This window comes from Eptatretus burgeri, chromosome 9, assembly GCF_056783735.1.
Source record: "Eptatretus burgeri isolate ZD-2024b chromosome 9, Ebu_testis_v1, whole genome shotgun sequence".
NCBI classification, from domain to species: Eukaryota; Metazoa; Chordata; class Myxini; order Myxiniformes; family Myxinidae; genus Eptatretus; species Eptatretus burgeri.
This window is the reverse complement of record NC_140969.1, coordinates 29278800-29302058: the sequence shown is the minus strand read 5'-3', so window position 1 is coordinate 29302058 and position 23259 is coordinate 29278800. Positions and strand designations below refer to the sequence as shown.

General features: G+C 41.8%; 1 protein-coding gene across 2 annotated transcripts in view; it reads right to left on the bottom strand.

The window, feature by feature from the left end:
* LOC147019802 (latent-transforming growth factor beta-binding protein 2-like) overlaps window positions 1-23259 on the bottom strand; it is a 99850-nt gene that overhangs the window by 51581 nt on the left and 25010 nt on the right. Inside the window, exons 10-13 of one of the 2 annotated variants that reach the window (XM_085894540.1) lie at window positions 14330-14452; window positions 14012-14173; window positions 12776-13294; window positions 5057-5158 (exon numbers count right to left, since the gene is read on the bottom strand). In XM_085894540.1, coding sequence (XP_085750666.1) covers window positions 5057-5158; window positions 12776-13294; window positions 14012-14173; window positions 14330-14452 — 906 coding nt within the window. The remainder of the gene's footprint in view (window positions 1-5056; window positions 5159-12775; window positions 13295-14011; window positions 14174-14329; window positions 14453-23259) is intronic. The other variant, XM_085894541.1, reaches the window with a different exon arrangement.

Below are 23259 nucleotides of genomic sequence, written 5' to 3'. Positions count from 1 at the left end.
ATAAGAGAGAAGAAAGAATGTGTAAAGGAGTAGTTACTTCTTTCCATATATTGAAAAAACGAACATTCAAGCAATGACATACACTCATCACTATATTTTATTCAGTAGTTAGGATGGGAAATGAGCAAGAGTGTAGATTACTAGGAAGAGGATAAATATAAGTAATAGCACAATTTAGAGCAGAACATCCAGTCGGATGCATGACAGATTCTATAGTATAGTAATCACTGGGTATTGATTTTGACCATTCTGTCAAAAATTAGTTCACGGTAGAAAGGAGATCCTACCATCCAGATCCGTCACATTCATCATCATCATCATCATCATCATCATCATCATCATCATCATCATCATCATCATCATCATGATCATCACCGGGCACGGCATCGGCGGCTACAGCAGCTGCAATCCCCACCCTGAGCCTGTGCTGGCTGAGGTGTACTTGTAGCGCCTTGACGGCGACCTTACTTCCGGGGCTTCCTTCCACATCAATCCACTTAGCAGAACATTCCTGAAATTTCTGAATGCTTTTCTCACTAAAAGGAATTATTTTGCTGTGGGTGTTGAGGACATGCATAAAACAGAACCCCAAAGAACTGCCTTCAGAATCTTCGGCAGCACTAGCATCAGACGACATGTACGCCGCCATGACAGCTCGTGAGTTTGTAGCTTGCCTGAAACGAAGCGTGTGATTGGTTGATGAGCATCTGCAATGATGTGCGTGATTGGTTGATGAGCACCTGCAACGATGTGCGTGATTGGTTGATGGGCGTGGTGCTGTATGTCAAGAGCGCTGTGATTGGGTGATGTTTATAAGAAGATTGTCACAATTTCGGGGTTTTTTCCCCTATTTTGAAAAAATGTGCAAGTTTGGTGCCTGACGAGTTTCAGATATGATTTCTATAATATTTTCAAACAACATATTATAAATACAGGTAGATAAACGAGGTGGGTCATGAAACTAAACAAAACAAGAGCTCAGCCCACGGTCTATGAGAAGTTCAGCATGGATGCCACAGATCCCTGGAGCTTTACCCAATTTCAACCGGTTCACCACAGGCTGTGTTTCCACAAACGAAGGTGGACCACAGTTGATTGGAGGGTCAGCAACAGCGATTGTAACACCCTTGACTTCCAACTCGACAGCTGGTGGATCAGACTGGTACAACCGCTCAAAGTAACCGGCCCAGCGGGTCTTCACTTCAGACTCCTCTGTCAAGAGCCCACCACTCTCTGCTCTAACTGCAGTACACCGAGGGATGGGCTTGGATGAACGCAATGTGTGAATTCCCATTTAAGCGGGACGAGAATCACTTGACCACAGGTGATGTTCTACCCCCTCACAGATTCCTCGCACATAGGCCTCCTTGTCCACCCTCAGTGCACGTACAGTTTTACACCTCAGCTCCCTGAACAGCTCAGCTCTGCCATTCAGCCTGGCCCTGCCCTGCGACTCTGGTCAATGGTATCCAGTGTCCCTTGAGAGACAAAATTCTTCTTCGCCCTCCGGTGAGTTCAAAGACATCCACCGGCAACATCAAGGATGGTGGTCTTGAAGGCACTCCACAACTCTTCAAGACCCCCCAAAGCACCCAGACCCCCTAAATGTCCACTCAGCCTGTTCACAAACTCCTCAGCTACCTTCTCATCCCTGAGCTTGCTAACATCCAGCCTAGGCTGGGATGGTACCATTCTCTTGGATTTAAGGTGCAACTTAAGAGTGGCTACAACAAGCCGGTGGTCAGTATTGAGGAACTGAGCACTCCAGAAGACCCTGCAGTTCTGGATCATCCTCCAGCGACCATCAACAAGGACATGGTCAATCTCCTTTGCCACACCACCAGCGTTGGAATACCAAGTCCAGTGACGAGCTTGTGGGCGCTGAAACCATGAACCAGCCACCCTAAGTCCATGACTTCTTGCAAAGTCAAGGAACTTAGTGCTATTCTGGTTCATAGTTCCTGGCCCATGGGGACCAACACACACCTCATAACCATCCCTATCAGTTCCAGTCGATGCATTGAAATCCCCCAAGACTAGAAGTGCATCTTGTCTGGGGCACTGATCAACCACAGACTCAAGTGTGGCATAGAATGCATCCTTCACGGTGAGATCACTCACCTCAGTCGGAGCATAAACTGAGACCAGGGAAATGACACCCAAGGAGTGACGAATACGTCTCATAATACGCTCGTTGACCGGTGTTACCTCAATTATCATTGGGGTCAGCTTATTGGACACAGCTACAGCAACTCCTTGGGTATGGTAACCATCAGAGCGACCAAACCAATAGTAGGTGTAACCACCCGTCATTATCTCGCCACAATCCGGTCTCTGAACCTCAGAGAGTGCTGGAATACCGATGTCCAAACGCTTGAGCTCAGATAATAGCAGAGACAGATCATCCTCTATTAGGGAGAGGACATTCCAGGCACCCACCCGAAGGGACCACCTCAGGTTAACCCAAGGAGACTGCAGTCTGGTGGATGACACCTCAGCACCACTCTGACACACCTTTATTTTTCCAAACATGTAAAGGCGTGTATAAAAAATAAAATGACTGGCAGGATGGCCCAGAGGTATACACACTCGCCTCCAAGTTGTTTAGCCTGGGTTTAAATCCTGACCCAGCTATAAATGGTCATCCCAGTGTTTCATTGGTAGGGTGATTCAATGTGTGTGCTGTCCCTCGAATGGACATATTAAACCGAGCATCCCATCTGCCGGCATTAGTTGGTGGATGTTGAAGAACCCTACAGTATCTTTCATGAAGAGTCAGTGAGTTATCAAAATTTCTGCCCTACCATGGGGCAGGCAAAGGAACACCACCTAGTATCCTCCTTGCTGTGAGGCAGCTGTCAAAGCATTGAGTCTGCCTTCTGTCAGAGCCCCAGAATGAGTCAATTAGTTATTACCCCCCAAAAAATCTTTTTTTACTCTAAATCAATAAGAATTCTTTTTTTTTAATCAAGAAACACATCTTGTTGCACTTTTGCTTTCCTAGTCTTGGACTATCATGAGTGTCTTGAAGGACGGGCGTATAAAACACGCATCGGGACAAAGTTGACCACATTCTTGAGCACCTGGGTTAAGTCTTCCCCAACATCAGATTCACAAAAAAAAACTCCAGAAAACGAATAGATAGGCCTTTTTCAACATGGAGATTCACCAGGAATGACATGGTTCAATGAAGATGTCTTTGCACAGGAAACACACATACCACTAAATTGTTAAATTTTAATTTGCGGAATGCCAGTTGCCACAAATGCAGTGTTGCTCGTACACTAACGTTCCGTGTACGGATGGAATCATCATCCAGGGTTACTGCAACCAAAAAGGTAAAACGAGTACAGAACATTTTGCAAGAAAATGTACATGGCAAGAGCTTGACTTCCTGACTTTCAAAAAGCCAATGTCGCAAAATGCATGGAAGTGGACACAATTGGGTGGAGTGCACTACCATTTTAGTTATCTGTCAAGAAGAATGGGCAAAATAATGTGCAGTGTGCACATCAACGTGGCACACAAACCACTGAGCACCATTCGTACTTTCATTGCCAAATTTTAAAAACAAGATTCCAATTGGGGAGAAATCCAGTGGTATATTGCACTACTTGCAAGGACTGTAGCAAATCCGATTCCAGTGAGACAGGGAGAAATAAAAGAGTGACATGGAAAGAACACAATCGGGTAACTCGGCTGGGCAGTTGGAAATATCAGGTCATAATGCGCAATCTGACCACTAGTTTGACCTGGGTGGGACCCGCATCTTGGACACCATGCTCAATAAACTTCGGAGATTGGTTTTAGAAACATTGTGCACCAAAAACTATGAAAAAAATGACAAACCGCCAATACAGGTTGCAGTGTGGTGTGAGGCAGAAACTATTGTTAAGGCAAGAAAACAATGCCACGACTTATTTGAGCAAAACCACACCATACCACGCCACTGCTACACTAAAAATCGTAGGCACACCACCCAACAATACCACACACATTCGCTCACTACTCATGCCTATTCACTCAGAAATTACATCACCAGCTTGCCAACACACTTTACCAACACACTGTCCAGAAAATCAGGAAAAGGAAGAGGTTGGGGGGGGAGTGCAATGCTGTGCCCCTCAAGAGTTACATGAATAGGAAAAACATCACACAAGCGCTCTTGTACATCCATACAATACCAGATCACTCCAAACACAGTCCAGTAATAAATATCTCAACAATGGTGATGATATACTTAAGGTCAAATACTACTCAAACTCCCTGAAATCTATTGTGAACTGGATTCTAAATGGTCACTATGTGTCACAGCCTCGGGCAACATTTCTTTTATGACCCATAAGTACAAGTCTGCACTTTCCTCGTCGTTTCAAAATAGAAGTAGTACTTTGTCCATGCTGTTGCTTGACTGTCTATATTTCTTCCATATATATATATATATATATATATATATATATATATATATATATATATATATATATATATATATATATATATATATGATTAAGTTCTCCAACCTGGATGAACGCCGTGATGATACCGTCATGACAGCTCAGTACTGCAGTTGCTCGATTGATTGTGGTAATGCTCGATTACTGGGCACACGTGGTATACCACACGTGGATTCTACCCCTGGTAGAAGGGCTTTTTGCAATGCAAATATGCCAAGATCAAATGCTGTCACTAAGCAGATTAAAAAGCAAAACTGCCAAATAGTTTCACCCTTTTTGGGGCTCACCAGGGCAACACATCACTGTTCCATCCACTTAATCACTTTGAAGCCTTATGACTTAAAACTGGTTAATGATGAACCCCAAACAATCTGAGGGTCCTCATCAATCACGTTGGTTCTGCCATGGGTTGGGATTCAAACCCAGCCTAGACAGATTAGTCCCAGCTCTCCTCTACGAATGACTCAAGACACTCAAATATGGAACTCAACGAGGAAATGAAACCGAACAGAAATTGAAAGGAACTGCACTGCCAGCTTCTCTCGGGTGGCCTTTTCAATCAAATATTCCGATGTCCCACCCAAAGAACTCGATCAACTTACTTGCTTGGCGTCGATGGGTGAACGTGGTGTTGATCCTGTCCCACCACCTCTCGATGCTGCCAGAATGTTCTCGGGGTGGTGGAATTGCATCTAAACTCACGCCTGGTAGGTCAATGAAGACACAGGCAAACAACAGCAGAGACAAAGTTTAACTTAGGCCTAAGGCTGCGATTCCTTTCAGACAGCAAGATTACAAAGGGTAAAACATTAAATAGGAGTGAAGGAAAAAATAGTGGGGGATCACGACTTGCTTCCTATACAATTATCATCAAATATTCTTATTATAGTTTATTTTACCACACATTTGCACTAAAGCATGAATTAAAGGAAATAACTACTCTAATCTATGCATTTTCAACCCCTATAAGTCACTCCTACACCATAAACATGTGTATATATATATATATATGTATGTATAAATAAAAATATTTATATATATATATATATGTATGTATAAATAAAAATATTTATATATGTATATAAATTATATATATGTATAAATATATATGTATGTATATATATATATATGTATATATATATATATATATATATATATATATATATATATATATATATATATATATATATATATATATATCTCTAAATATATATATATATATATATATATATATATATATATCTCTAAATATATATATATATATATATATATATATATATATATATATATATATATATATATATATATATATATATATATATATATATATATATATATATATATATATATATATATATATATATATATATATATATATATATATATATATATATATATATTTAGAGATATATATATATATATATATATATATATATATATATATATATATATATATATATACATATATATATACACATCTTAATGCACATAATACATAAATACATACATGTACATACACATATATACATAATACATATATATATATATATATATATATATATATATATATATATATATATATATATATTACACATATGCAAATATCTATACTAATAAAAGGCAATGTGTGTGTGTGTGTGTGTCAGTGTGTCAGTGTGTGTGCCTCCTCCATATCTCCAAAACTATAAAACCTAGCAGCCTGAAACTTTGCATGCATACGAATAAAACTCCAAGGAAGTGCAAGAGTGAAAATTGGATGTTTGGGTTAATTAAAACACCCCTTTTGAAGATAATTAACGGCCTAATTTAATTATATCCTTCGTCAGGCGATCCTTGGCCACCTCGCTGTCTGGGATCTTAAGGCGTTTCCTGGGTAACCTCGCTGGGGTCTGAAGCCACCAAGTTTTTTGGTCTGGATTTAAGCTCCAGATTTGAAAGTATCAACAGTTCTGTCATTGCACGGGTGTTTCCGGGTGCATAGTTGTATCGAGGGCAATTGGTAATTGCTTTGCCAAGCCAGGCGTTCTGTTGGAGTGTCTGCTTGAGTGTTAAAGCCACTTACCGAGCTGTACAGTACAGTTCGTGTTCTGATCGGGAGGCACAGTCGACAGTTACTACAAGGTAGAGGTATGTATGTATACAGCACATACGGACGTGGTACATTTGGATAGATTTGGATCTGAATGGACTCTAAGCAGGTGTGTGGACATGCCATGCCTATTTCGGGTGCCGTGGTGGCAAAGTTTCATCCCGTATCTTATGGAGGTTCTTTCAAGTTTTTCTTTGTCCTCGCACTTGTTTCTAAAGCATTTGGTGATCGGGTTTGCTTCACAAATGTTAAATGTTTCTCTTTGTGAGTTTCAAAGCAAAATATATTTGATAACACCCGATTTCTGAGCCGTTTGCCGTATTAACGTGTTTTCTAAGTTACCGAGTCAATTTTTTTCCACCCGTCATATGCAGCTGTTTAAAAAGAATAATGTTTGTGAACATATCGTTGAAATGTTGGGGTTTTGGAGGGTCTATGTGGAGAGGGGGTTTGCCCCCCAAAATATGCAATTGCTTTCTTCTCAGAAACTACACGCAATTCTGATGAAACTCGACTACCATCTTCACCACCCACGATGTACCAAAGTTTGTTCACCACATTAAAAAAATTGGGGCCTAAGGGGTTCTACGGGGGTTGGGGGGGGTTGCCCCCCAAAATATGTATTTGCTTTCTTTTCTGAAACCACACACACAATTTCAATGAAACTTGACCACAACCTTTATCACCTGTGATGTTCCAAGGTTTGTTCATGGCATTAAAAAAAAAAATCCATAGGTATATACTTTCTTCTCCATTATATTTTTTGTGGGTTATCCATGCCTGCCAGTGGTTGCCTGATTATCTTATCCAACCACTATAAGGTGAGCACCCAGGGGTATTGCCCCTATGTTTATTATCTCTGTGAGGTTCTTTGTCATCATTCCTGGAGGTCCAGCTATCACTGGTACAACTTTGGCATTCTTCAGCTTCCAGGATCTTCTCACTTCATTGTTGAAGTCATGGTATTTGGTCATTTTCTTGATTTCTGCATCATTTAGTCCAACATCACAGCAATTAACACATCAATAAGCAATGCCTTCTTCTCTTTTTTTGTGTACCTCAGTATGATATCTGGTCGCAACGCTTTGTTTTTGATGTTCACGCTCGATGGGATCATTAGTTCGTACATAAACAGGAGGTACTTCCATGTTTTCAGTGATTACTTACTGTGTATTATATATATATATATATATATATATATATATATATATATATATATATATATATATATATATATATATATATATATATATATATATATATATATATATATATATATATATCCACACATCCTCGGCTACCTTGCTCTCTGGGTCTTAAGGCGTTTCCTGGGTAACCTTGCTGGAGTCTGCTGCTGCCATGTTTTTTTGGCCTGCTCAACCATGGCTTGACTAGGAACAGGGCACAACTATTTCTTAACGATGAAGTTTTTTTTTCACTTTCCTCATTCATAGCGAATGCCTGTTCATCATCGTTATATACATCGCTTTTGTAAGTTCTATAGTTTCCAAATAAGGAGATTGGAGCGATTTCATGCATTATATGAGACGATTTTCCACGATCTCCTCTCAAGGACGAATTAAAGTATATCATCGAAATATTATTTTGGTTTTGAGGATCGGCCATCATCCAGACTAAATTAGTGTCGAAATCTGTTGTGAAATCTGATAATTTAAAGAAATAACAAGTCATATAACTAAGCCTGCATACCTATTTACTTTAAGCAAGTAAGGTTATGTTCACTCCTTCTTCAAACACACACAAGAAAATGTGACATTTCCAAAGCATTAAACTTATCTTTTTAGACTGTTTGGAGAGTTATATTGAGTGAACAAAAAATTTAGGAACGTAACAAAATTAACCAGCTTCATTGAGCTGTATGATTTAATGCATTCACTGCTGGACCTCATGCCCTGTACCCCAAGGGAGTGCTTATCCATCGTGTCTGCAGATCTGCGTTGATAATTTTCAGATGTTTTGCGAGGTGCTCTACAGGAACCAAAGCAAATCTGGTAAAAAAAACGTACGTTTTAAAATAAAGTTATAACATTTGCGTGAACTCCGAACCGATGTACTACATAACACGTGCACAGACGAGCGGGCACAATGGTGGATTTTCTGCAATGTTTATTTCATGGGCGATTGAACTTTGCGATGTCTCCAGGGTTGTTCTGCATGGAGCTGCAACTCTTTTGTGGATAAAGTCAGTATATGAATGAATTCATTGTATTTCTTTAACCGCTGCGTGCGCGGTGAAAACCAGCTTTAAAGTTAAAGGAATCCTTTATGGTATGCAGGGACAGCCGAGCCAACCGTTCCTTATCAACCATTTAATTGGAGTGCCTGCATGAGTGCTTAAGCCACTTGCCAAGTACCCATTGTCGATGGTAAAGAATAATGCTTGTGAACATATCATTGAAACGTCTGTATAAATGCAATGTAATTTTTCGGTGAAAGGTACTCAACGTTGCTGGGTTGTATACGGTAAGTACTGTAGTTGGTAATCACGCTGATTCTAACCTGCTAATTTTGGCCAATCGTGTGTGTGTGTGTGTGTGTGTGTGTGTGTGTGTGTGTGTTTGTCTTGGTGTTGTCCATTAATCATAACATATTCTTTCTGCTGACTCCCCTACCCCCATTTCTCTCTCTCTCTCTCTCTCTCTCTCTCTCTCTCTCTCTCTCTCTCTCTCTCTCTCTCTCTCTCTCTCTCTCTCTCTCTGTCTGTCTGTGCCCCATCCTTGCTCTACCCGCTCGCAGTACCCTCCTCCCTCATCCCCTTTCTCACTCTCCACTCCTCTCTGTCTGTCTGTTTGTGTTCGTCTCCGGGCGGTGTTCATCTCGGACACGTCCAGGTAGTGTTCGTCTCCAGACAGCTCGGCTACGGACGCGTCTGGGCGGTTTTATGTCTGGATGGGAGTTTGACTCCGGGCCGTGTTTTTAGTATGACCGGTAAAAAATGGATTTCAGACATTATTTTATTTCCATCTTCACTGTTATTCCATGCAGAATCATTTTGATGAGACGGTATGAATTGTAATTAACACTCCACCGCAAGTCTGCCTTCCCTTCCTCTCACTTCACACTGTCTTCCCTTTCCCCACCCATCCTCACTCAGCCTCCACCTATTCACTCTCCCCGCTTTCTCTCCCCCACGTGTCTCTCTCTCTCTCTCTCTCTCTCTCTCTCTCTCTCTCTCTCTCTCTCTCTCTCTCTCTCTCTCTCTCTCTCTCTCTCTCTCTCTCTCTCTGTCTCTCTCTCTCTGTCTCTCTCTCTCTGTCTCTCTCTCTCTCTCTCTCTCTCTCTCTCTCTCTCTCTCTCTCTCTGTCTCTCTCTCTGTCTCTCTCTCTCTGTCTCTCTCTCTCTGTCTCTCTCTCTCTCTCTCTCTCTCTCTCTCTCTCTCTCTCTCTCTCTCTCTCTCTCTCTCTCTCTCTCTCTCTCTCTCTCTCTCTCTCGCTGATGACCCTTTGATGACCCTTTTGAAATTGCTGAACATGAAAATAATCACAACTATGCTCGCTCGTACACAACTATGGCATCAGCAAGGATTTAAGACTGCTGTGTTGCACATAAGTCCCAGAGAATGAAGAAAGAAGGAAATATGGGGAAAGGGAAGGGAACAAAAGACCTCTGTCAAGACTTGTCCAGAGTTAAATGATCAAAATGTGTAAAACATACAAAACCATACCACTCTGTGCAAGTCTCCCAACCTTTCTTGTTCATTCGTTCCATTTCTCCTCTCCCCCATCTCAAATCAATTCTACTGTTTCATTACTGCTTCACCTCAACCTCCTTATTATACCAATATCTTTATAAAAAGGATGGCGAGACACAGGGTGAACTGTACAACACTCAATCAGTATTGATTTGAGGCATCTATTTATTGCATACATAAACTAGAAGGGCACTCGGTAGAGCGCATACCTCTGCCACGTAATGTCTGATCCATGAGAACATATCGGGTCCAATACATTTTTGAAATATCATACTATACAGTACAAGCCTGATGTTGGCTTAGTGGTTAGGGTGGTGGCTTGTGATCCTAGGGTCCCGAGTTCAAGCCCCGTTGGCCACTGAATTAACACCAGGGGGTTGACTCAGCCTGTCATTATTCCGAGGTCGATGAAATAAGTACCAGTGTACTGGTCCCCGTGTATTCCCCAGTTAGAATTAGAATAGGTGTACCATATCCCTGTGTGTCATAAGAGGTGACCAGGGTTGGCGTCAGGAAGGGCATCCAGCCATAAAAAACATTGCCTCAAGAAGGGAACCAGGATTGCATGGAGCCCGCAAAAAGCTAACCCCTGCTCAGCAGGGAAAAGTGGGTGTAAAAAGGCTGTTTTTGTTGTTATGCTACACAGTACTACTTCGTTTTTGGCCCTATCTCTCAATGGTGAAGAATCACATTGAAAATTAAATAATTCTCGTATCCAGATCTGGGTCTTCACCAAAATCTAATCAATTCGTCATTGCCACACATCCATCCTGGCCACCAAGTTTCGTCCGAATCCATCCACAACTTTTTGAGATATCGTGCTATATATCGTTTTTAGCCCAATCTCTCAATGGTGAAGAATCACTTAAAAATTCTAGTAGTCGGATCCGGATCTGGAACTTCACCAAAATCGAATCAACTCTTCCTTGTCACACACCCAATCTGTCCACCAAGTTTCATCCGAATACGTTCACAACTTTTTGAGATATCCTGTACACAAACAGACAAGCACACAGACAAAAAGACAGAGAGGGGTGAAAACATAACCTCCTTCACCTTCGGTGGCGGAGGTAACTAGAGCGGGAGCACTGGGAGAGTGCAAAACCTCCGCCGCCAATACTGCTGGGTCACTCAAGTGAACCTTATATCTTATTCATTAAATATGATGTCAACAGTGCTAACAGAGTTATAGTTCTTTTCTCCATTTTTTTTTGCGGGGGGGGGGGGTTTGGAAATCACTTAAAACATGTAAAAATGCCCCAAAAAATTTCGAAATTTTCTTGAAAAAAAAGTTGCAAAATTTTTTTTCTCTGAACAATTTCTTTTGGGGGGGTTGGAAATCACTTAAAACATGTACAAATGCAAAAAAAAATTCTCTTTTTTTGGGGGGGGGTAACAATATTTTGGGTGGGAGTTGGAAATCACTTAAAACGTGTAAAAATTCAAAAAAAAAATTTTTTTTCTCAAACAATTTTTTTTGGGTGGGGTTGGAAATCACTTAAAATATGTAGAAATGCAAAAAATATATATTTTTTTCTCTAACAATTTTTTTGGGGGGGTAACAATTTTTTTGGGGGGGTTGGAAATCACTTAAAACATGTAGAAATGTAAAATAAAAAAATTCTCTATTTTTGGGGGGGGTAACAATTTCTTTTTTGGGGGGGGGTTGGAAATCACTTAAAATATGTAGAAATGCAAAAAAAAATTTTTCTCTAACAATTTTTTTTTGGGAGGGGGGGTTCGAAATCACTTAAAACATGTAGAAATGCAAAAAAAAAAATTCTCTAACGAATTTTTTTGGGGGGGGGGGGGTTGGAAATCACTTAAAACATGTAGAAATGCCAAAAAAACTTTTTTTTTCTCTAACAATTTTCTTTTTTTGGGGGGGGGGGGAGGACCAAGTCCAAAATTTAATGGCATGATGCTTGGACCATACCTAACCCCCCCCCCACCTTGTTTCATCGAAATCCGTCGAGGAGTTTTTCCGTAATACTGTTCGCAAACAAACAAACAAACAAACAAACAGAAAGGGGTGAAAACAGTAACCTCCATCCATCTTTGAAGATGGCGGAAGTTAATAAGGTGGAATTTTGGATCACAACCCCCCCATCCCCTTCCTTCCCCATATATGCTCCATATATGCCTGTATCCCACTATCCCTTTACTCCCAGCATCTCCTCCCACCCCACATTACTATCACACTCCCCTAATCTCCTTTCTTTCTCTTATAATCTTTTGTGCTCATCTTTTTCTCAATTTAAATATCCTCAATTTGTCCTTCCCTGCACCTTGCTTTCCCCCTTCCAACCCAACTCCACATACTTATGTAATAATTTCTGAGTCCTTATGGATATGATAAATGTTTGAAATATTACTTGCCTAACTAACCTCAAACACAGGTAAATACTACAATCAAACGTTTTTGGGGAATCAAATGGGTTATAACAATCGAATCTTTTGATGCCGGCATGACAGAGGGGAGAGACCCGAGTCAGGCTCAGGCTTGTTCAAAATACTTACCTAGCATATCGTCCTCCCTTCGTGGTGGATCTGTTTGAGGCGGATCAGGTGTGTCCTTCTCTGATGCAGAGTAATGAGCACGTGAGGTTTCCATCCATTGTGTTGAAGGAGTTCTTGCCTGTTCAAGCTTGTCTTGTAGTAAAGAGGATTGTGATGGGCTCGGTCTTTCTCTCCATGGTGGAAGGATCTGGGGCTCACTTGGTCTCTCCCTTTGTAGAGAATACATTTGAAGCTGATCAGGCCTTTCCGTTATCAAAGTGACACGATGTTGTCCAGATTTGTCTTTGTGTGAAGTCTGAGGCAGGTCCGGTTCTTCTTTCAACAATGTAAGGCCCTGAACCAGACTTTGCCTCTCCCTCTGTGGTAGAGAAGTCTGGCCGTTCTGCAGCACCATGGGAGAAGGTTGAGCTTCGTACTTATGATTCTCCAACTCTGGTACCACAGACTGAACCTTCATGTCCGTGTCTTCTGGGAGGAAGCGGTATCCCATGCCTCCTGGACATATCTTGAAAAAGTGGTCTGAAAAAATATAAACCCACAGTTAGCATTAAAAGTTACTGTAAGATAACCATAAGTCAGCATATTCCAGTCCGCTGTGGGACGATGGCCTCCTCAACATTTGTTCAAGGGCGTTTGGCACACTCGCCGCACCTGAACTCAGCAAAAGAGTCGTCCATTGCATGCCAGTACCCTGGTCCAACCTTAAATGCTCACACCTATTTATGGGGGCACTACATCAGCAGCTTAGTTCGGCCTCAATAATTATACAACGAGCAGACTGAACTTGTAAATGAGTTTTTGGTCAATTATGCATTACACAGGTAAACAGCAAACACGACAAGTGTTTAAACCAACTGCATTATGGATAACCTTGGCTATCGGTAGCCAACATTTGGCTGCCTCCAACTTTTGAGCCAGAAATCTGAAGAAAACAGCCAGGCAGAAATCATGGCAGAAAGTTTGCCAGAGAAAGAAAACAACGTGAGAACATTCCTTCCTTTAACGAAGTGCCAGGTCAATAATCATGGAGAGAAACCAAAAATGACTTTACTTCCCATTACCTTGCAAAAGTTTAGAACAAACACATTAACGTGAGTATGTCAAGCCATGGCTTGGGTATTGAGAAGTGTGTGTTTTTAGCCTCAGTGCTTCTCATCATTGTGATTATAAACATCTCTCAATGAGTGTAAAGTTTGAGCATTCCACCGCAGTGCCAGACAAATGAAAAAATTTCACCGTCGCCAGGTGTAGGACAGCGGATGCATGGTGCTCCCCAAGCCTTGCCGACACCGCAGCAACACATTTGTCGCGTAACGTTGACTGGTAGGGCCATGGTGCACCGTTCGCTCTCCACCGAGAGGAAGCAAGGAGCTGCGACTTTAGGCAAAACGCCATCATCTGGAAGAGAAACGACGGTCATAACACAATCTACCCATCCTTACCTTATCGACGGTCGAAGTACGGGCACATATAACTTCACAAATAATCCAATGAAAAAGTATCACGATGCAACCACGCAAGACGTGCACAAGGAGAAAGAGAAGATAAACTTACGGATGCACCGTTTGTTCAACGAGTCCCAGACATGACCTAATGTGCAGCTACATCGGTAGCTTCCAGGAAGATTTGTGCAAATCTTCCCTGGACATGCATCGACAAAGCTGCACTCATCGATATCTGCAAACAAGGAATAAACATGATGTGTGCTGTACTATCATGTATCCATAAATTCCTTTGCATTTTCAAAATTCAGGAAATAAACCAACAAATAAAGAAAAACTGTGAGAAGGAAATTCAATAAATAAAAGATAAAAACTGGTAATATTGGGACTTTATCAGGAGTTGGACTATTGCTTTCTCAAAGTAAACTGGCAAAAGAGCTGTCTGCCATCGAGAAAGGGAAGTTGGTGCTGCTCAATGAGAACAGTGTTCTCTGTGTTCCGAGGACCATGCGATGGCTTTACTGTGCAAGACATATGCAAAGAATGCTTTACGGTCTCCCCTCTCGGTTCAACCACACACTCTCGGTGGAGGTAGGATACCCTGAATATGCATGTTCCCTAAGGGGACCTATATGCTTGTGGAAGTCCGTGTTGCAAGTTGATCCTTCCTCTGTGCAATGCTGTACCTTACTATGGGTGCACGCAGGTGCAGGTCCAAGAGCTGTAGCTGTGGCTGTAGAACTATGGTGAAGTGAGAATGATACTGAAAGCATTACGTTGCCATATTTGAGCTTATTGTGGATGGCATGTTGCTCCAAATGTGTGCTTGTATCTCACTTTTGATGGATGTACACTTGTATATCAAGAGGAAATGGGCAGCCTTTTCAGACAATACCTATATGGATAACCAGCCATTTATACGAATGTGCAATGACATGATAGCTGTCCTGCTCCCTGCCATGTTCACTTAGATTGCGTTTAATTGCCGATGAAGTAAGACAGGATTCGAAAGTGTCTGTAACTGCTGCTTTGTAGGCAGGAGATTGGATTGCAAGGTATGCATGCCATCCTCCGAAGCCAATGTTAAAAGCACGGCTGTCCTAGAACCTGCTTAGTGAGATTGAAGATACCAATGGTACCTTATGCAAGAGAAGCACCAGAGATGCCAACTCTCCCTTATGTCCTGGGAGAATGCCATTGTGCACGTTCACTCCTGTTTCCCACATGAAGTCACCCTAATGTCATGTTTCTCAGTATCACCTGAGTAAGCCTGTTCTTGAGTCATATGATGTCCACACAAGATGACTGAGGTCTCGAATCTATGATCAAGCAGCTCCAGTCAATGCTCCGAGGCTTTTGGAGTCAATCTACTTACTCTTTTACAGTTGAGTGTTCCTATTATGCATGGCGGTGCCCAAAAAACATGAGCCCATCAGTGTTGAGTAATAAGTACTGATTTCATTCAACATGACGAATGTTAAAGCCCGATTAATTCCAAAATAATTACCTTCGCCACCGAAGGTGGGCAGAGGTTATTTTTTTTCACCCCTTTCTGTTTGTTTGTCTATCTGTGAGCAGGATATCTCAGAAAGTTAATGACGGAGGACAAATATATTAGATTTTAGTGAAGATCTAGATCCGATAATATTTGAAATGATTCTTCACCATTGTGAGTTATAGGGCGAAAACAATAGATTGTTACGGTTCTCGGAACCGTATGCATACAACATACAGGTTTCCCAAGTCAGTTATTCCATTAGTATACATGCAGATATATCTCTTCCTTGTGTGTAGTGGGAAAACACAGGGGTAAGTTGCGATGGGCTTTTAGTTAGGATTATAAATCATTTTTCCTCTTTTATTTTATTTCCCCTTTTATTTGAACCACGGTACCTTCATCTCGCTTGCTACCCTCGTTTCGCTGGCCACAGCATGACGAGCGCCTACCCAGAGACTCGTTTTCCGAGTCAGAATCCTGACGTTCGCTGTGACAGTTCCATCTCGGCTTCCACCTTCCCAAACCCAGACACGTGGTGTGGGCGGGCCTTGCCGGCCTCTGGCGAGACCTCACCCAGGAAGGCGGACCGCATGAAGGCCCAGTCCAATCAGGATGAACGATGACATCGGCTTCGCCATGGCTCCACCCCCTAGCTCTGTGATCTATAAAATACGAAGCAATCCTCAGAGTAGGGTGGGATGGGATGAAAAGGAGTTTGTGGTTGGATTTGAGAGAAAGAAAGGAAGGAGTTGGATTTGGAAGTGCTTAGTGCTTGATTGGTTCGTGTTCGGTGGGTTCGTTGGTTGGTTGGGAAGGTCGAAGGAGGTTGCGGTAGAAGGATTGGAAGTGTGCAGTTGTTGAAGGGGTCATTGCTACGGAGTGTCTGCCCATGTCTCACCTCGGCGGCCCGCCTGTTGTGCTGGTCCGCGCACACCCGACCTCGACCGGATCTCTCGTCGGGTCCTGTCTGCTGCCCCGTTCCCATCTTGGACTCCGCGCTCACCACTCAAAGCTCCTCCACGGACCCGAACTCCACACAGGCGGCTGTGGTCCGAACTGTACGACTGTTGTCAGGTGCCGCAGCACGGAGCACTCCTTCCCCCGAAACTCTCAGGTACCGAGAACTGCGACCTCAACTCCCTCCCTCCCTGGCTGCAAAAGGGTCCCCTTTTCTTTTCGTTGGGTTTGTTTTGTCTGAGTGTGTGTCTGAGAGTGTGGTGCCTGTCTTTTAAGTAAAATTGTATAAGATCTTTGATTATTGTAATTCTTGCTTTTATTATTCTCGCTTAAGTCTGCTCTGTGTCCGCGTTGGTAAGTTGCTGTATAATTGTCACACTACATCACTCTCATCTTCCCCCTGCATAACATAACCAATAAACCTTGTTCCTGTGCTACATTTTTTCCTCGCCGAGTGTAAATAAATCATTGTAGAAATGTTCCCAGCTCGTTTTTGTCTTTTCCTCCATTGGTCCAGCATGGTCCGAATCTAAGTTTAGCAGGCTCTTTATTCCCGATAATCCGTTCCTTCTAGCCGGTACGTCCTTGGCAGTGCCACTCGACTGCATCCGATCCGGAAAGGTAGTCAGTAGTTGGTAGAGTGTTCCGGTTCGGGCAAGGCGTACCGAGGGCGTGGTTCCCCATTAGTCGAAACCACATGGTTAATTAGGTAACTTGATTCTAGACAGGAGGACCTACGCCACGCGGTTGAGGTATTGGCGTCCATAGTCGGTTAAGTGACCCGCCACATCACGGAATTATCTGTGAGCGACGGCCTGCAATTCCGGGAGTCTGGTGGGAGTCGACGTAACTTCCCCCACCTCGCGGTCGTTCACCATCAGACCCCGTCCCGCAACAATATGGAACAAGATATCTCAAAAAGTTATGGATGGATTCGGAAAAAAACTTTATGGACAGGTTGGGCATGTGACAAGCACAAAATGATTCGATTTTGATGAAGATATGAATCCGGATCCAGATAAGAGTATTTTTTTTTAAAGTTTCTTCCTCATAATTGAGATACAAGAGCAAAAACGATAAAGAGCATGACATTTCAAAGGAAATTTGATGACTTATGACAAAACTTGGTGGATGAGTTGGTTCGGCCTAAGTCACATTTGCCACGGCAGCCGTGGGGTCTCCAAAATCTAAGGCCACTCGCAATTATAGGGCGGCCACAGTATTTCCACGGTCACACAATGTAGCAGTCACATATGGTTTTTTTTATTTTTCGGGGAGCCGCACGGCGTATTTATAAATTGTGGAGACCGAAAACATGGGGGTGCTGTAGGTCTTTGATTTGATGTCGCACGGTGACCTTAGGACGTTCCTGTGGCGGCCATAGAATTTTAAAGGCAGACGCAAGGTGCCCGCAAGGTGACCACAGGGGGACTGCACGGGGGCCCAAAGGCGAACGTGCGGCCAGACGGACGGTAATGAGTGGGTTTTTTTTTTAAACCAGTTCTTTTGTTTCGGCTTGTCGAATTGCGACGGCGAACGTAGACATGAAAAAAGTTATAACTCCGCGTTATAATTCCACGGCGACCCCTACGGCCTGTAAAAGATAACCAAACGGCATAGGGCCACCCTGAGGCCACCTCAGAAACTCTGCGGCCGCCGCACGTTTCTGTCAATTCAGAAGGCGTATGGCCGCCGTATCCTCGCCGTAGAGCAAATGTGACTTAGGCCTTAGGTGAAAATAACAATTTGATTGTATGACCGCTCCTTCCCAATTCCATATCCAGGTGATGCATGACGCCATCACCAGGCACCAAAAGAAGGGGGTACTCAATTTTCACTCCGTTTTCTTGTTTTCTTGTTTGTTTGTTTGTTTGTCTGGGTGATATCTCAGCCATCCTTTGAGCTAGGAAGCTGAAATTTGGGGACAAAGGTGACGATGTGCTTTGGCAAAAAAACGTTTTTAATTTTTTTGAATAATCAATTCATTGAATAATTACTTAATTATTATCGATTTATTAATTACTTATTTATTTTATTTCTCATCCTGGCAATATCTCAGGCATATGTTGAGCTCAGAAGATGATATTTGGACATGACAGTGACCAAGTGATTTGGCGATAAAGGGGGTATTTTTGATTTATTGATTAATCAATTAATTATTCATTTTTCGATTAATTACTTAATTTTCAAAAAGTTACAGATTCAGGTTAAACAGTGGTGGTTACAGCCTGGTGTTGGCTCAGTGGTTAGGGTGGAGGCTTGGGATCCTAGGATCCTGAGTTAAAGCCCCGTCGGCCGCTGAATTAATACACCAGTTGACTCAGCCTGTCATCCTTCCGAGGTCGGTGAAATGAGTACAAGTTCCAGTGTGTGTACTGGTAGAAGGGCACTGCATCAGCGACACAGTCGCGCTTCAAGAAATGATAGCTACTCCGGCAGCTAAGCTGCCATATGATCACCACCACCAGTGGTGGTTTAGGTCTGCTATTCGGCAATTGATTGAGAAATTAATTATTTTACGATTATTATTTATTTATTTTAATTCTACAATTAATCAATCAATCAATCAATTATTGTACACCGCTCCCACCCAATTCCGACTCCATGTGCTGCAAGGCGGCATCGCCAGGCACTGAAGGTGCTCCGGTGATGTCACGCGCTGGAGGATTGATATTTATTAATTTGGCATTGGAGCGGTGTACTTTTAATGTACCGCTACTTGATTTGATTTTGATTCAGGTCTGGATGCAGATCCGGCCTATCAGTGGGATACAAAACATAAACTGTTTAGCCTGATTGTATGTATGCACTCAATCGAATGCCATTCTAGTTTCATACGTTTTGTCTCAAATGAAAAATTTGGCTCAATGATTCTCAAGAAACGTACCTGCCTCCTCAGCTGGACATGGCATGACCAAGTTTGCCTCGATTATCAATACACACAGTGTTTCTTATAGTCGCATCTCTCAGACTTTGGCTAAATGCTCAATTTTTGCCTCCTGATTCTCTGGCGCACACAGGGTGGCGGAGGATGGATTTGTCAAAAAAAGAAGAGCGCAAAATAAAATTTGGCACAAACATTACTCGTGCCTGTTCTCCCATCATTTCAAAAGTGAATATTGAGTTTTTCAATGCAGCCCATGAAGTGGTCACCATAAATGGGAGACAGACAAATGCATGGACAGACACCATGGTTCATCATATATAATGGATGACTTCCCTTCCAAGGTACTTCAACACAGAAAGAGACCATTCAGCCCTTGAGACCTGGACAATGGTTGTCAACATATAACTTATTTGTATAGAGTCAAGCCTCATGAAAGAGCAAGAATATGAAATGGATCAGGACGCAACAAGCCAAAAGGAACAGCAGCGAGGGTATGGATAGGGTTGGGTAAATAGTGAAGTTTTTTTTTTTTGTGTCTTCGCATAGCATTTTCTATGGTCAGTTTCGATGCCGAATCTGAAAACGTTGGAATTTTTTTTTTACCCCCGATGACTTTTGACCCCCGGAACTTTAATTTATTCAAAATGGCGACAAAAAGATATTTTTATGAATTTCTGACCAACTGAGAGAAAATAAGGCTTGTAATATATCAATTTATAGGTTTTTCCGATCAGGATATATGAAAATGACACTTATGCAACGATTTGATGATTTTTAAAACAAATTTTTTGAAAACTGCACAATATTTTGCTAAAATGAAACTGTTTTTGTCATTCTCAGATCAACATAAGACCGAGATCACACTAGTGCCACCAACAAAAGTTTATTAATGTTATCCTGCACGGATTCATCGGGTTTGATAGCATTCTTTATGGAGTTGTGTAGCTCGGTCAAACTGAATTTTTGAGTGCGGAATTTCCCTGCTCCATCCTTCACACGTCTTTGTTGGCGTATGTCTGGGGCTACAGTTAAGCATAACTATGTCACTTCGCTAGAAGTACTTTCTCCGATAGTGTACTCAGTAAATCTAGACTGTCTGGGGTCAAAGGTCCTTTGTGCTTTATGCAAGTTTGTATAGTATTCAATAGCCTAGTATTTTTCTTTTTCTTCAAGTCTTCCTTTTTCCTAAATTACTTGATTTCGGTCCAATGGAACATCCAATCAATTTGAAAATGTGATTAGCATATTCCTTGACCTGAAAAACATATGAAACTAGAGGGGGAGCACTCGGGAGAGTGCAAAACCTCCGCCGCCAATACTGCTGGGTCACTCAAGTGAACCTTATATCTTATTCATTAAATATGTCAACAGTGCTGACAGTTATAGTTCTTTTCTCCAACATATTTTTTTTTGGGGGGGGGTGGAAATCACTTAAAACATGAAAAATGCAAAAAAAAAAATTTCTTTCTTTTTTTGGGGGGGGGTAACAATTTTTTGGGGGGGTTGGAAATCACTTAAAATATGTAGAAATGCAAAAAAAATTTTTTTTCCTCGAACAATTTTTTTTTGGGGGGGGGGTTGGAAATCACTTAAAACATGTAGAAATGCAAAAAAAATTTTCTCTATTTTTTGGGGTCGGGGTAAAAAAAAAATTTATGAGGGGGGGGGTTGGAAATCACTTAAAACATGTAGAAATGCCAAAAAAAAAAATTTCTCTAGGTACCGTGATACAGCAGGAAATTTTGGCCGTAAATTAAGGTTCCGGGGGTCAAAGGTCATCGGAGGTAAAAAAGAAAAATTCGACTGGATTTGGATTCAGCATGGAAAATGGCCATAGAAAATGCTATGCACAAAATTTCAATCATATTTACCCAACCCTAGTAGGAGGGACACAAACTGGAGTTTTTTTTGGGGGGGGTGGGGGGGGACCAAGTCCAAAATTTAATGGCATGATCCTTGGACCATACCTAACCCCCCCACCAAGTTTCGTTGAAATCCGTCGAGGAGTTTTTCCGTAATACTGTTCACAAACAAACAAGCAAACAAACAGAAAGGGGTGAAAACAGTAACCTCCATCCATCTTCGAAGATGGCGGAGGTTAGGGCCCTGTCACACCTTGACGTTTTAGCCAGGAATGGCAACGTATAGAAATGCACGTAAAACGTTGGCGTACGCTGAAGTTTTGAGGTTTTTAAAAAAAGTTTTGGTTGTATTGATAACGTGTTGGTCGTATGCATAAAATATTAGTAACGGGCACAGAACGTTTCGTTGTGTTAAAGATAACTTATACCAACGAATGCTGAACCTGTTGTCGGCGTTCACAACCTATGCCCAACGATAGTTTAACTTAGTCATAGTGCGCTGCACGTATCGCCGACGAACTCGTGGCGTTCTCTGTTAAAAACCTGCCGCACGCCGATTTAAATCATAACCGCCTGAAAATTGGAAGTGTCAACATCGCAGTCACACCTTGACGATTTAGCCAGCGTATGCCGACCTATGAAAAAGTGTCTAAAACGCTGGGACACGTCGAATACGGTATGGGTAAGTTGTGTATACGTCAGGAGCACGCTGAAAAACAATGAAGTAAGCTGGCATATTACGTGGTACGTCTAGTACGTCGTGAAATTTCAAGCATGCTGAAAATTTTACGACGTACTCGACGTATGGCTCACAAGTTCCGCATACGCTGGCATAAGTTCTCTGCACGCTCCGCGATCGTTGGCACACGTTGGACATACGTTACTTGTAAGTTACTCATAAGTCGAAACACGTCGAGGTAATGTTTAGCATACCCGAAACTTAATTTTTAACCTATGAGTAACGTGCTTTGAACCTATTAGTAGCGTGCTTTGAACCTATGTGTAACGTATCTCAAACGCACATTGGCGTATGTAGACGAATTTGACTGACGTCTTCCGGACGACCACAGAACTTACTGAACGTGTTTCTAACTTACAGCTACCGTATAATGGCATATTGGCAGAGTTTAGGGGAATTGGTATATAAAAATGGGCTTCACAAGAGGAACCCGTCAGTGTTCCAGACTCCATGTTGAGTAGATGTCAATGTCAGTAGCAGTGGCAGTAGCAGTAGTAATAGTAGTAGTAGTTCGAGAGAATTTAGTGATGTCGATGTTAGTAGTAGTAGTAGTAGTAGTAGTAGTAGTAGTTAGAGAGAATTTAGTGATTTCGATGTTATTAGTAGTAGTAGTAGTAGTAGTAGTTCGCGAGAATTTAATGATGTCGATGTTATTAGTAGTAGTAGTAGTAGTAGTAGTAGTAGTTCGAGAGAATTTAGTGATGTCGATGTTAGTAGTAGTAGTAGTAGTAGTAGTAGTAGTAGTAGTAGTAGTAGTAGTAGTTCGAGAGAATTTAGTGATGTCGATGTTAGTAGTAGTAGTAGTAGAAGTAGTTCGAGATAATTTAATGATGTCAATGTTATTAGTAGTAGTAGTAGTAGTTCGAGAGAATTTAGTGATGTCGATGTTGGTAGTAGTAGTAGTAGTAGTAGCAGTAGTAGTAGTAGTAGTAGTACTTTCAAGTAACGTGTTGCAAAGTGTGAACAACGTTCGTGTAGCGTGCTTACAAAACGTTACTCATAGGTTAGAAATAAGTTTCGGGTACGCTAAACATTATCTCGACGTGTTTTGACTTATGAGTAACTTACAAGTAACGTGCTTCAATGTGTGTCAATGATC